General features: G+C 44.3%; 1 protein-coding gene across 1 annotated transcript in view; it reads left to right on the top strand.

Annotated features, from left to right (window-relative positions):
• LOC143172029 (UV excision repair protein RAD23 homolog B-like) overlaps positions 1 to 15,596 on the top strand; it is a 105,208-nt gene extending 89,612 nt beyond the window's left edge. Inside the window, exons 7-10 of the mRNA XM_076361249.1 lie at positions 1,634 to 1,754; positions 6,930 to 7,057; positions 7,465 to 7,656; positions 12,559 to 15,596. Coding sequence (XP_076217364.1) covers positions 1,634 to 1,754; positions 6,930 to 7,057; positions 7,465 to 7,656; positions 12,559 to 12,672 — 555 coding nt within the window. The 3' untranslated portion in view covers positions 12,673 to 15,596. The remainder of the gene's footprint in view (positions 1 to 1,633; positions 1,755 to 6,929; positions 7,058 to 7,464; positions 7,657 to 12,558) is intronic.
• Positions 15,597 to 15,925: the final 329 nt, after the last annotated feature.

Raw genomic sequence — 15,925 nt, 5'->3', positions numbered from 1 at the left:
GTGTTCCTTGCAAGCGTCAACTCCAGTTGAGCTTTGGCTTTCCTAATGCCATCCCTACATCCCTGGGCAATGTTTCTAAATTTGTCCTTTGTAGCCTGTCCCTGCTTCTACCTCCTGTGTACTGCCATCTTGCATTGGAGCTTTGCCATGATTTCCCTGCTTAGCCAAGCCCATCTCTTGATAGATCTACATTTTATTTTTTCCTCTGAGTATCAGGATGAACTGTCCTTGCACTTGGAGGATGCTGTCCTTAAAGGCCTGTCAACTTTTCTGAGCTCCTTTACCTTTCAGAGCTGCACCCCATGGGATCCCACCTACCAGTTTCCTGAATAAGCTGAAGTCTGCTCTCCTGAAGACCAGGGTCTGTACTCTTGCTACCTGCTTCCCTCATTTCCCTTGGGGTCTTGAATTCCACTGTTTCATCATCACTACAGCCAAGACTGCCAGTGATTATTGCATCCCCAACCAGTTCCTCCTTGTTCACAAACAGCAGATTCCACTGTGCATCACTGCTGACTGGCCCATCCAGTACTTCTACCAAGAAGTTATTCCTGACAGAAATCTTGACTGGTCATGTCCTACCATGTTGCCCTTCTAGCAGATGTTAGGGAGGTTGAAGTCCTCCATGAGAACTAGGGTTTGTGCTTCATCCACTTCCTCACCTTTATGGGGTGGTCTGTAACAAACTCTCACCATGATGTTAACCCTTACTAGTTGTCCTGGTTTTGGCTGGGATAGAGTTAATTTTCTTCCTAGTAGCTGGTACAGTGCTGTGTTTTGGATTTAGGATGAGAATAATGTTGATAACACACCAATGTTTTAGTTGTTGCTAAGTAGTGCTTACACTAGTCAAGGACTTTTCAGCCTCTTATGCCCTGCCAGCAAGAAGTTGGGAGGGGGGCACAGCCAGGACAGCTGACCCAAACTGGCCAAAGCGGTATTCCATACCATATGACATCATGCTCAGTATATAAACTGGGGGGAGTTGGCTGGGGGAGGGGTGACCGCTGCTCGGGGACTGGCTGGGCATCGGTCGGCGGATGGTGAGCAATTGCATTGTGCATCACTTATTTTGTATATTCTTTTATTATTCTTATTATTTTCCCTTCCTTTTCTGTCCTATTAAACTGTCTTTATCTCAACCCACGAATTTTACTTTTTTTTTTTTTTTTCCAATTCTCTCCCCCATCCCACTGGGGTGTGGGGGGAGTGAGCGAACAGCTGTGTGGTGTTTAGCTGCCTGCTGGGTTAAACCACAACACTAGCTTGTTCTCTGATCCTGAGCCGCATGCTCTCAACTAGGCTCTCATCTGCCCCATACAAGAGCTCCATAAATTCAATCCTCCTTCACATAGAGGGACCGTCCCCCTTTCCTTCCTGTCTTTCTTGAAGAGCTTGTATCCATCCCAGCACTCCAGTAGTGTGAGCTGTTCCACCATGTCTCACTTATTTCAACAATGTTGTAGTTTTGTGACTGTACGAGGAGTTCTAATTTTTTCTGCTTGTTTCCTAGGCTGTGTGCTTTATATCCACAGTGAAAGCATTAAGTTTTATTCTGTGAATTAAACAGTATGCGCAGTAAAATAAATATTTTTGAGCATACTGTAAGTAATGATGTGATTTGTTGCTCTAGGGTATCCCTGGAGCTAATCAGGCTTTGGCTGATCCTCCTCACGCAGGAAGCACTGGTATTTCTCAGTCTTCAGCAGTGGTGACAGCAGCAGCATCTACAATGACTGCTAGTTCTTCAGGAGGTAAGAGACTTTGTGTTTGAGAGGAGCTGATAAACATATGCACCTAAGGATTCTGTGCTTCAGTGACTTTAAATTGGTTCACCCAATGGTTGTGAACTGATTTAAGTGAATCAGATAAGAGCAGTAAAATAAAAAGTGTTGTCTTGTCTGAAGAAATTACTTTTGTGGGTGTATCTTTAATGCTACATCGAATTCCTAATGTTGCTGTGATCCTGCACTGCTTCTGTGATCCAGTATATCAGGTTAAACTTAGAACCACACAAGGATGGTTTTGGTTAATACCTCTGGGCCGGCTCCCCCCTGAGCCCTGGTTTCTTACTGTTATGGCTCAGTGTGTGACTTGCTGAGTGTGACTATACTAATGCAGTGATCATTTGGGGGGATGGGGAAAGTATGTGATAAATACAATCAGGTATAGTGCCTGAGGGATCCATTCAGACACCACTCTGCAGTGCATCTCAGAGGGGAATAGTGCCTGCCCCCAGAGAATTTAGTTTAAGAAAGAAAAAAGTAATACATGAAGAATGATGCATAGTTAGGAAAAACCTTACTGAATGTACATCGGAAAGAATTGCCAAGACTTAAAGCCTGACAGAGACTAGAGTGTTTGATGTATTCCCTAAGTAGTGTATGGGGTATTTCAACACAGCAGAAAATGCCCTTAATTTAAGATGTTTTCAAATCAACTAAGAAATGTTAGGGGCCAAGACTGAATTGAGAGAGACATATTGATCTAACGCAGAAGATATACCAACAACAGAGTTCTAAAGATGGATGTATGTTTCCAGATGACATTACTATTCATTCCTCATCTCTGGGTAAAGTGCAGGGAATCAAGGACAGAGCCCTATGAGATCTTCTGAGAAAGCTGGGTGAGAAGAAGAAACAACACTAACTTTGTTATAAAGTATTCTTTGAGTCAGTGTGAGGAAGAAAGCTCTTTTTTCACCAGTGCAGGTGTTTTGACCACTTCCATGTGAGACTACTTAAGCTATCAAATGTTAGAGTAGTAAGATGGGGGCTGCTCCATGAGGGAAGGCAAGATGGGAGGCTGAGGATGACCCCAGCACAGGCAGACAGTGCCTTCACTAGCATAGCACAGTCCCACAGTAGCTGAGCAGAGCTGGCTTGGTGGTAGTCAAAGGTTCTCTTGACAGTCCAGTGATCATCAGACAAATGGAAGGTAGTGAGTCAGGTCTAAGGTCATAGAATCATAATTTAGGTTGGAAGGAACCTTCAGAGGTCATCTAGTCCCAACCCCCTGCTCAAAACAGGTCTAATTAGATCAGGTTGCTCAGGGCCATGTCCAGTCAAGTATTGAACACCTCCAAGGGTGGATATTCCACAACCTCTCTGGGCAACCTCTTCCAATATTTGACCATCCTCATGGTAATCCCCCCCCCCATCTAATTGGATAGTTCCAACTTGTGCCTGTTGCCTCTCATCCTATCACTGTGCACCTCCAAGAAGAGTCTGGCTCCATCTTCTTTGTGTTCTCTAATCAGGTAGTTCTAGAGAGCAACAAGGTTTCCCTTGAGCCTTCTCTTTTCCAGGCTAAACAGGCCCAGTTCTTTCAGCCTCTCCTCATATATCATGTGCTCCAGGCCCCTGACCAGCTTGGTGGTTGGGCTCACCCCAGTATGTCAATATCCTTCTTGTACTGAGGAGCCCCAAAACTGGTCACGTTACTCCAGATGCAGTCTCACAAGTGCTGAATAGGGATGAAGGATCACTTCCCTGGACCTGCTGGCTACACTCTTGCTAATACAGCCCAGGATGCAGTTGGCCGCCTTTGATGCAAGGGTGTGCTGCCAACTCCTGTTCAACCTGTACACAAGGACCCTCAGATCCTTTTCTGCATAGCTGCTTCTTAGCCAGTTGGCCTCTGGCCTGCCCTTTTGCATGATGTTATTCATCCCAGATGCAAGATATTGCACTTGCTCTTGTTGAACTGGATGAGGTTCCTGCCAGCCCAGTTCTCCAGTTGCCTCTGAACAGCAGCCCTGCCTTCCAGCATACTGATTGCAAACCCCCCCCCCCCATTTGATGTCATCTGCAAACTTGCTGAGAGTGCATTATGTCCTATCATCCAGGTCAGTAATGAAGATATTAAACAGTATTGGTCTCAGTATCAATCCCTGAGGGATGCCGCTGGCCCCCAGCTGGATTTTGCATCACAAGTCTTGTGAGTCCAGCAGTCCACCCACCCTATTGTCCATTTGTCCATCCCATATCCCACCAAGTTGGTGATTAGAAGACTATGGGGGACTGTGTCAAAGGACTTGCTAAAGTCAAGGTATGCAATATTCACTGCCCTCCCCCTGTCCACAGCACCAGTCACCTCATCATAGAAAACAATGAGGTTGGTCAGGCATGATTTGCCCTTGTGAAACCCATGTTGGCTGTTCCCAGTCACCTTCTTTTCCTTCGTGTGTTTAAAAAGGGCTCCTAAGAGGATTTGCTCCATAACCTTCCCAGGGACTGAAGTGAGGCTGACCAGCCTGCAGTTCCCTAGATCCTATTTCTTGCCCTTCTGGAAGATGGGTGTGACATTTGCCTTCTTCCAGTCATCAGGATCCTCTCCTGATTGCCATGACCTTTCAAAGATGATTGCAGCCTTGCAATGATATCAGCCAGCTCCTTTAACACTCTCAGATGCATCCCATCTGGTCGCATGGTCTTGTGCATGTCTAAGTGGGTTAAGCAATCCTTAACTCTTTCTTCCTCTACTGTGGGTAACGCTTCACTCCCCTAGACTCTGCTAGGAGGCTCAGGGACCTGGGAGGCCTGAGGACAAGCCTTCTCAGTGAAAACTGAGGCAAAGGCGGCATTGAGTACCTCAGCCTTTTCCATTTTCTTTGTCACTAGGTCCCCTGCCCCACTGAGCGATGGGCATACACTCTCTTTAGCCTTCCTTTTGCTGCCAATGTCTTTGTAGAAACCTTTCTTGTTGCCCTTCACCTCCCTTGCTGGTTTCAACTCCAGCTGAGCTTTGGCTTTCCTGACTCCATTCATACATGTGTGGACAATATCTTTGTATTCCTCCCAAGTAGCCTGTCCCTGCTTCCACCTTTTGTGTGTATCCTTTTTGTGTTTGAGCTCAGTCAGGAACTCTATGTTCATCCATGGTGTCCTGCCTCACTTGTTCAACTGTCTGCACATTGGAATGGACCGTTCTTATGCTCTGAGGAGACTGTCCTTGAAGATCAGTGTCCTGGTTTTGGCAGGGATAGAGTTAATTTCCTTCCTAGTAGCTGGTACAGTGCTGTGTTTTGGATTTAGGACCAGAACAAAGTTGATAACGCACCGATGTTTTAGTTGTTGCTAGGTAGTGCTTACACTAGCCAAGGACTTTTTTAGTTTCCCATGCTCTACCGACTGAGCAGGCTGGAGGTGCACAAGAAGCTGGGAGGGGGCACAGCCAAACTGGCCAAAGGGACATTCCATACCATGGGACGTCATGCTCAGTACATAAACTGGGGAAAGCTGGCCGGGGGGGCCGCTGCTCGGGGACTGGCTGGGCATCGGTCGGCGGGTGGTGAGCAATTGTACTGTGCATCACTTGCTTTATGTATTATTATTATCATCATATTATTTTTATTATCATATTATTATTATTATTATTATTATTATCATTTTATTTCAATTATTAAACTCTTTTTATCTCAACCCACGAGTTTTTCTCACTTGTGCTCTTCCAATTCTCTCCCCCATCCCACCGGGTGGGGGGAGTGAGCGAGCGGCTGGGTGGTGCTCAGTTGCCGACTAAGGTTAAACCACGACAATCAGCCAGCTGTCCTGTGTTCCTTTGCCCTCTAGTGCAGTTTCCCCATGGGATTCTACAAAGCAGGTCCCTGAAGATGCCAGCATTTAGCTCCTGAAGTCCAGGATTATAATTTTGCTGTTTATCTTGCTCACTCCTCTTAGGATCTAAAACTAGATAGTCTCATGGTCACTGCAGCCAGAACCACCCTTGACCTTCATCTCATCCACCAGTTCTTCCTTGTTCGTGAATAGAAGGTCCAGCAGAGCATATCCCCTAGTCTGTTCATCAGTCATCTGCATCAAGAAATCGTCTTCAATACATTAAAAAAAACTTCCTGTATTGCTTCTTCCCAGCCATATTGCCCTTCCAGCAGATATTGGGGTGGTTATAGTCTACCCATTCCTATGGAGGGTCTAGCCAGGAAGTCAGGGTTACTTAGAGGCAGGCCTATTTACAGCATGAGGCAGGCCTATTGTCGTGGTTTAACCTCAGTCGGCAACTGAGCACCACACAGCCGCTCGCTCACTCCCCCCACCCCTGGTGGGATGGGGGAGAGAATTGGAAGAGCACAAGTGAGAAAAACTCGTGGGTTGAGATAAAAACAGTTTAATAATTGAAATAAAATGATAATAATAATATGATGATAATAATAATAATACACAAAGCAAGTGATGCACAGTGCAATTGCTCACCACCCGCCGACCGATGCCCAGCCAGTCCCCGAGCAGCGGCCCCCCCGGCCAGCTTTCCCCAGTTTATGTACTGAGCATGACGTCCCATGGTATGGAATGTCCCTTTGGCCAGTTTGGCTGTGCCCCCTCCCAGCTTCTTGTGCACCTCCAGCCTTCTCACTCGGTAGAGCATGGGAAACTAAGTCGTCCTTGGCTAGTGTAAGCACTACCTAGCAACAACTGAAACATGGGTGCGTTATCAACTTTGTTCTCATCCTAAATCCAAAACACAGCACTGTACCAGCTACTAGGAAGGAAATTAACTCTATCCCTGCCGAAACCAGGACATCTATTTACAGCATAGCTCAGACAAGGACTGACAGCTCAAGTCTGAACATAAATGGACCTACTAGGCTTTAGGCAAGGGGTGTGGGTCCCAGGTGAGGCTGGTCAGGGCCATTAAGATCAATTGATGCACATAGGGCCCTGACATGAAATCCACTTCTTAGTTTGTCAATGAGGAGGTTGTTTTGACAGTATTTGGAAAATCTAAGTTAGTTTGAAAGGAATTTTGCAATACATTTAAATGAGAATTTAAACTTCTTCAAATGAAATCATGTATCTTTGCATTATAACTTGATACTAGAAATGCTGTACTTTACTTTTATATATATAGTAGTTTATTTCATAAAAAAATTGTTAACTTGTTTTTTAAAAATATACATCTCTGCTTTTCAGGACATCCACTTGATTTTTTACGAAATCAGCCTCAGTTTCAGCAGATGAGACAAATTATTCAGCAAAATCCTTCCCTGTTGCCAGCATTGCTACAACAGATAGGACGGGAAAACCCTCAGCTATTGCAGGTGACTTTTTAAGTAGCATAGAATAATGTTAACATTGGTGTGACTTCAGAAAAAAAGGAGATGTTGATGTTAACTAAGATAACGTTAGCAGCAGTTTGCAGCATGCTATTGTCTTTTCAGTAGCTGCCACTGTACAGAATATGGTTTCTATTACATTAAAAATGATGTCTGAATGCCTTTATGACAGGTGTAGAAGGCATCAGGAAGAGGGACAGTCACTGCAACTGGACTTAACTGTGAAACTGTATTTCTTCTAGTTAGCTAGATTTAATCACTCTTCTCTAAATGCTTTTAACTTGTTTTCTTGACTACTGAATTTACCAAACATTAAAACTGTTAGTTGTCTATTGTTGGAACTAAACATTACTTCAGTGCATTACTTACTTTTGTTCTCCCATGCACCACAGCAAATCAGCCAACACCAGGAGCATTTTATTCAAATGTTGAATGAGCCAGTTCAAGAGTCCAGTCAAGGTGGAGAAGGAGGAGGCAGTGGCGGTGGTGGTGGTGGCAGTGATACTGAAGGAGTATCAGAAGCTGGAAATGGTCACATGAACTACATTCAAGTAACACCTCAGGAAAAAGAAGCTATAGAAAGGGTGAGCCTTTCTCCTTTGAAATGTTATATGGCTGCTACCCTTGACTCCAAGGTTTGCGCATGATTAAGACATACCATGTATAAAGCTATGTTCAGATTGTTAGAGGAAAATATATCATGCCAGAACTAACAGCCTGAGAGGCGAGGCTGCTGCCGCTTCGTGCCCCCAGGTCCAATCAGTAAGTAGCGAGGCTGAAGATGTATTCCCAGTAGGCACACACACACAGAGCACACATATACACCACATCTATACATGGCCAGCCACACAGATCACAGACAGATGCTCAGAGCACTCACACAAACACAGACAGCACCAATGGCCTCATCTTGCTCCCCTCTCTGGCTGAGCATGATAGAGGTCCACTAGTGAGAATATATATATATATACATACATACACATATGTACAAGGTGGATCCTTCCAGCAACTGGGCTGGCCAGGACTTCCCAAGTCCCAATAGCTGACCCCTTCCTGTGCTTCTCCCTTAGAGATACACAGGCACTCTCACACCCAGAGTTGTCCCTTAGAGACCCACTTACCCCCTTGCTCCCAGGCCACTTCACCTAGTCACTGACTAGTCTGGCTTGATCTTTGCTAGCAATCACACACTCATTTGCACACCCGCACTCGCCCGTTTCTGGCACCACAGACACATGGGCTCTCCAACTCATGGTCTGACTCTAGGTGCTGACACTCACACACACCCCCTACACACTCACACACAGAGAATAGAGAGCCCTCACCCAGGAAAGAATTAGAAAGGAATTTAATAAGAAGATAGGACAGACTGCACTGATCAGGTGCAGTGCATAGCCAGACAAGTGTACTGACCAGCAAACTATTTACACCCAACTGACCCTTTTTATCCCCTTACCCCTCTATTTTCTCAGTCTTGTACCTCCTAAATCACCTAAACCCCTCCCTTTTCCCTCATTTGGTTCCTCCCCTACACATCCCATAATAAATCCTGTGCAGTCCCATACTGCGTTACCCCTGCATCACATTGTTAAGGGATGTTAAGAGCGTGGCTGCCTCCTCCAGCAGCTCTGGCCCAGGACTACCTCCTGCCTGGCCGCTGGAGCCCAGCTACATGTGCCTGGGGACCCAGGGTCTCTGCCTAGGCTGAGGGATGCAGCTGCCGCTTTCCCATTTGTAGGTTCAACCAGTAGCAAAGCTGAGCACATATCCCAGAGACACAGACACACACAGAGGACACTGACATGGCCAGTCACACAGACTGCCACAGACGAGGTGCTGCCTTCAACAGCACTTACATATAGGACTCTCATGAAACATAAGCACAGACAGCCAAGTCCCCTTCCTCCTCTTCGGCTGGTAGAGATAGAAGTTCACTAGTGAAAGCACACACATGACACTAGATTCATAAGCACATGCACATTCATGGATCCCCCGAGTACCAAAATGGCCCCCTCTGTCTATCTGGTACCCCTGCCCAGAACTCAGGCCCTCTTACCCACTTCACTGGTCCCCAACTTGCTGGCTAGTCCAGCTTGATGGTTGCTAGCAAACTCTCTCTCTCTCTCATCCCACAGGCACCCCACATTCATCAGTTCCCCCAGATATCAACATGGACCCTTGCCCGCCTGATATCCCGGCCCAAACCTGAGGTCCCTCTACTCACCAGCTACTCCAGCTTAAAGTTTGCTAGTGAATACACCCCCTCCCCCATGGTTTGGGGAAGATACAGACACTCATACCCCATAAGCAGCCGGCACCAGGCACACAGGCTGTGACCCATGGTCCTGCTCCAGCTGCTGGCACTGAGCCCCTCACTTGCCTCATTCACGCCAGTCCCTCCCAGTAGCTAGTTTTCAGGACACATGCCATTCCTGCCCTAACGGCTGGAGGTTAAAGACCCCCACTCGCTCCAGTAGCTGGCACCACAGTCCAGGGGTGCCTATACCCCTGGTCTGACTCCTGTAGCTGGCATTCAGTCCACTCACTCCGGTCCCCCCAGTACCTGATACTCCGGGTACAAAGTCTGTAGGACCATCCCTAGGTCCAGAGAGCTATGATCCTTCCAACTACTGATGCTAGGACCCTCGCTTGCTCCAGTAGCTGACACCACAGGCTGCAGGGTGCCCACACCCCCGGTGTGACTCCAGTAGCTGGCACCAGATTCCACTCACACACATATAGGTCTCACCAGTACCTGCCACTTAGTCCTTGCAGCACACATACACATGGGATAGAGAGTGAGAATACACAAAGAGAGTTAAGAAAAGAATTAATAAGAAGATATAAGAAGACAGGACAGACTGTGGTGATCAGGTGCAGGGCTCAGGCAAGTGTATTGACTGGCCCCGTTTTACACATGACCAGCCCCTTTTATACCCCTTTCTGTCTACCCCCCCCTTTGTTCCTCCCTGCTCTCCCTTTTCCCTACACGTCCCTTCATGAATTTCTATAGTTCTATGGATTCCCTCATCCCTCCCAGTCCAGGATTGCCCCTGGTTTACAATCTTATTAGTTGCAAAGTCCAGGTTGATCTTCCTGGAAGTGGCACCTGTGGTTTCTTGGTAGCCCATCAATTAGTGTGACTGGAGAGGTTTGTTTCTTGTCATTGTCTCCATGTTTGTTTTGACAGGTCTGTGTCTCTGTGTATTTTGTTTCTGGTTTCCCCCCTTTTCCCTTGGTTTCCTAATTGACAAGGTCCTTGATCAGATAACCTTGCTGGAATAAACATTCTCACACTCACACATCTTCATCAATTATTGTGACTGACCAGGTTTGGTTCTCATCACTGCCTCCCTTATCATTTGTCAGCCAGGTTTGTGTCCCTGGATGTTCTTGTTTATGGCTTCCTCCTTTTCTTATTATTCTTTTTTGTGTTGAAGAAGGCCCTTGACCAAATACCCTTAAAGGAGCAGACTCTCTCCTTCCACATACCCTTACACACATAATGTGTCCCACACCTCTAGGCAGCAACCCCCTTAGTCCGAAAGGTGATTCTCCTGATGGGTTATTTTGATGTGTTTCACATCTGGACACTGGGGCTGATGGCTCTGCTGGGACAGCCCTGTGAGGGGCAAGGACAAGGTGTTTCTTCCTCTGGTGTCTGTAATTTACATTCCCACCTGCCATTGTGGGCCCCTGTGCTCCTCTGGGCTTGTGCAGATGGGCTGATGGCTCCTGTGATGGAGCTGGGAAGGGTATTATTTGGGCTCTCCCTCCTGCCTTTGTCTCTCTGAGCTCCTTTGTGGGTGTGCAGAGGAGCTCTTATCACATAACCTAGCACAGATAGCTTGTTAATAATTTTTAGGTTTATGGTATAATATTTGACAGCTGCTATAGGATTAATCTGTTCCAAAGCCCCACAAGGAGTACAGTATGCTTACCCCTTCCTCAGAAGTCCATCTCAAAACTTGAGTGCTCTACATGATGCTACTACTGATATGCATGTGCTGTTTGGAAGTGTGAGACTAAATCTCATAATGGTTGATAAGGGATAGTCAGATCTAGTCTCTCACAGAGTTGATCTGGTATATACATAGTACTTTGCAGGTGCTCTGAGCTTTTCTAAGGAAATCTTGAGAAAAAGACACTTTACTGGCTTTCATTTGGCTAAAACAAAGATGAAAATGAGTTTAGTGAAATGGGTTTAGTGTGCACTTGGCACAGTAACAAGCCCTTTTCTGATACTCTGACTTTTCCATTGTTATAATGCCAGAGGACATTAGTCACAGAATCATAGAATCATAGAATCATTTAGACTGGAAAAGATCCTTAAGATCATCACGTCCAAACGTTAACCTAACACTGCCAAGTCCACCACTAAACCATGTCCCTAAGTGCCACGTCTACACATCTTTTAAATACCTCCAGGGATGGTGACTCAACCACTTCCCTGGGCAGCCTGTTCCAGTGCTTCATAACCCTTTCAGTGAAGAAATTCTTCCTAATATCCAATCTAAACCTCCCCTGGCGCAACTTGAGGCCATTTCCTCTCATCCTATCACTTGTTACCTGGGAGAAGAGACCGACACCCACCTCACTAAAACCTCCTTTCAGGTAGTTGTAGAGAGCGATGAGGTCTCCCCTCAGCCTCCTTTTCTCCAGGCTAAACAAGCCCAGTTCCCTCAGCCGCTCCTCATAAGACTTGTTCTCCAGACCCTTCACCAGCTTCGTTGCCCTTCTCTGGACACGCTCCAGCACCTCAATGTCTTGCTTGTAGTGAGGGGCCCAAAACTGAACACAGTATTCAAGGTGCAGCCTCACCAGTGCCGAGTACAGGGGCACGATCACTTCCCTACTCCTGCTGGCCACACTATTTCTGGTACAAGCCAGGATGCTGTTGGCCTTCTTGGCCACCTGGGCACACTGTCGGCTCCACACTTCTGAACACTGGGCTATTATCAGTTTATTTCTCATGGCTGTGCCTTTGTTGTCAAACTTCTGAAAATGAAAACCCTTTGGAGCAGTTAAAAGTATGGCTTAATGTGGTGTTCTGGCTACCTTCCAGTGATTTGCAAATGGGAGATTGGAAGTTGCTGCTCTAGGCCCCTTCTCTTAAAGATACTGAACTATTACATAGTTCCATAGTTCAAAATGTGCTTTGTTTCAGGTTAACTTTATCTGCAGCAGTGCAAAGCGTTTATTTTGTAATGTTGCTGTGATACAGGTCTGTTTTACTAATTTAGTGCAACAGTGAAAGCAAAGTGCTGTTAAATGCTTTGCTACACTAATTCAAGTCACTTTTTCAAATGAAAACTTTGCTGTGGTTACTAGGCTATTCCTTCTTGTTATTCTTTATTTGCTGAAGACTGATTTTGTTTTAATTTGTAGAAACAAACATTTTATCTCAAGTGGTAGCCTGGGATATTAAACACACAAGGAATCTTAATATATGAACTGTATTTTCTAAATGTGTTTCTCTTCTTCAGCTAAAGGCTTTAGGGTTTCCTGAAGGACTTGTCATACAAGCATATTTTGCTTGTGAGAAGAATGAAAACTTGGCTGCCAACTTTCTTCTACAACAGAACTTTGATGAAGATTGACAAGGAGAGACTTTAATCTCATATTTTCTGCCACTGCATTACAATAATGTTGTTTGCTGGATTGTCTGGGATAGTTGGGCTCCTATCCACAGTATTTGTTGTATGGTTGGGAGGGGGGTTATAAGAAATGAAGCAAGGAAAAATACAAGCATGTCTGCTTTAACTTGGCAAATACTGCAAATCACACAGTTTAAAATAACATACAGTAAAAAATCAGCTTCTGCAGATATTTAGTTCCTTCTGTAAACTGTAGGTTAACTGTTTTCTGGGTTTTCACTCTTGCTGTACTAGTTTCAGAAAATTAGTGTAACGCTCTGCTTCATGGTTGAGATGGCGTGGGGTTTGTTGTGTTTTTTTGTTGTTTTATTGCTTGGGGGGGGCATTTGCTTAGAGAGGGGGAGGTTTTGTTTTTGTTTCTGTTTATTTTTACTTAACATTGGTATTGAAGATAACTTTTGGTACCTACAGTCTACAGTCTGTGTTTCATGGCAACAATGGATAATGGCTTTGTGAAATTTAAAAAATCATAGAATCATAGAATCATTAAGGTTGGAAACGACCTCTAAGATCATCGAGTCCAACCGTAAACCTAACACTGCCAAGTCCACCACTAAACCATGTCCCTAAGTGCCACGTCTACACGTCTTTTAAATACCTCCAGGGATGGTGACTCAACCACTTCCCTGGGCAGCCTGTTCCAATGCTTGACAACCCTTTCGGTGAAGAAATTCTTCCTAATATCCAATCTAAACCTCCCCTGGCGCAACTTGAGGCCGTTTCCTCTCGTCCTATCACTAGTTACTTGGGAGAAGAGACTGACACCCACCTCGCTACAACCTCCTTTCAGGTAGTTGTAGAGAGCGATGAGGTCTCCCCTCAGCCTCCTTTTCTCCAGACTAAACAACCCTAGTTCCCTCAGCCGCTCCTCATGAGACTTGTTCTCCAGACCCTCCACCAGCTTCGTTGCCCTTCTCTGGACACGCTCCAGCAACTCAATGTCTTTCTTGTAGCGAGGGGCCCAAAACTGAACACAGTATTCGAGGTGGGGCCTCACCAGTGCCGAGTAGAGGGGCACGATCACTTCCCTACTCCTGCTGGCCACACTATTTCTGATACAGGCCAGGATGCCATTGGCCGCCTTGGCCACCTGGGCAAAATCTGAGCAAGTAAATGTTATAATATAGGTGGTACTTTTGCTGCTTCAGATATATAAAATTAGTGCAACAAACCCACTATTTCATCTTTAATACTGGGTTAAAAAGCTAAATTCCTTCAAATGAAAGTCCATTACTGTTTAAAAATTTCTCAAACATTAAGTGAGACCCCCTTCTAGCATGGTTTTAGAAGCTGCATACATAAAGGAAAACTTATTTTCTTTGCATCTCTTATTTTTGGGAAAAATGATAGCTATCTAATTAGTTTTTATTTGAATGTTCTTTTCCAGCAAAGATTTTTCTGAAAACAACTATTGCATGTTTGGCTTTAATGCATTCACTCATGTGAACTGATTTTTATTGTCAGTAAAGGAAATGTAAGTTTTCTTTTTAACTTCTAGTGAGACTCTATTATCAAGTCAAATTTTACTTTCCTACTTTTCTGTTAAACTTAGTCCAACAAATACAGCTGGAAGCATCTCAGAACCCAGGTGTCTAATATTTGTAATACCTTAAACTTTAATTTTTTTCATTGTTGGGAACACAGGCCCACTCTGAAGCTCTTGGCATTATATTATTCTTGAATAGATGGTAATGTTCCAGAGAGTTATCTTCAATAAGGACATTATGTGGTTAAATTACATTGTAAGGGAGAGAAGTTACTGCATCCCAGAGGATTATGCACACCTACTTTTCTTTCTATTAAAAATAATCTCTAACTGTAGAGCTCTGAGCATTACTTCTTGGTGCCTTGCTGTTATTTATTTTGTATAATGAACAGATAATTTAGCTATTGTTTCTTTTGGTATATTTTGACTTTATACTGATTGACAAAATTGTCTCTGTAGTGTGGGGGACAAAAACAAATTCCAGTCTCTCCTAAGAGTCTTTTGTACAATGCTTCCTGAACGCAGCTTGGGAATGTTTTGAGCTTATGCTGTCATATTCCAGTGAACTTCCTTGTCTTGTCCATGTAAATGAAGCCATTATTTTTTGTCTGTAAAAACAACTTTGACTTAGCTCTAGAATAATTAAGAAAATTATTAATATTCATAGTTGTACAATCGTGAACCGTAGAATGATTTTCTGCATGGAATATGTAGAAGTAGATTTACCTGCTACTTATGCTCAAAGAACAAGTCATGTAGCTCAGAAAACAGGGTAGGGATGGAGAAAGAGTGAAACATCTTTCTCCGTATTTCATTTTTTCATTGGCTGGCCTTAATTTTTTAAAAAAATGAATAAAGTAACAGACATAATAGAGCCTTTGATGGTTCCTCTGTAGCCTTAAGCATCTGTGATGGTCTTTAGATATTTTGTATTTTAATCATTAAATGGTATTCTTAAAAAATTCATAGGTGCAAAATATCTAAATGTTTATCAGTACAAGCTATATGATGCTGCTAAAAACAAAGTAACACTTTCACGATTCTTGCATTCTACAGAAGTTATATTAAAAATTGCCAGACAATACATTTTAGATTAACAACTAAGCAGGAATTTGATATATTTATGGTATTGCAAGATATAGATTAATGATGTAACATTCTGCAGGCAAAAAGGGGCTAATAATTAACTGTAAAAAGAATATCTTCCAGATAATTGAAAAATGCTAATTTGATCTGAGCGTCCTTTACTACATTGCTCGTACCTAACTGAAAGAAAAGCTTTTGGTTTGTGGGAATCCTCTGTACAAATCAAATTGTTTGCTCTTAAAAGTAATCAATCCTCCCTTGAAAGGATGGAGAATAAAGCAAGAATGGCTGTGAATATTGTGATTCCTTCAGTTGTGATCCTAAAGTGTTTTTCTCATTATAAATACTTTTTGATTGAACACTACCTAATTTTATCTTTGCAGAATTTTTTTGGGGGGGAAAAAAGCACAAGTAGCTTTAGCATGACCTAAACAAGTTGCTTAGTGTATTGGGTGTATGTGGCAAGGTTTTGGTAGTGGGCGGGGTGGTGATGCAGGGGTGGACTCTCTGAGAAGACATCAGGGGATGCCCTCTGCTGGACACAGCCGTTTCCAGATGGCTCGGCAATAGTTCCATCACAGGCCAAAACTGAGCCAATCCATGAAGTTTGTGGTGCCTCTGTGA

The sequence above is a fragment of the Aptenodytes patagonicus genome, chromosome W (assembly GCF_965638725.1).
Source record: "Aptenodytes patagonicus chromosome W, bAptPat1.pri.cur, whole genome shotgun sequence".
Classification (NCBI taxonomy): Eukaryota; Metazoa; Chordata; class Aves; order Sphenisciformes; family Spheniscidae; genus Aptenodytes; species Aptenodytes patagonicus.
This window is presented reverse-complemented; position numbering and strand designations above follow the sequence as displayed.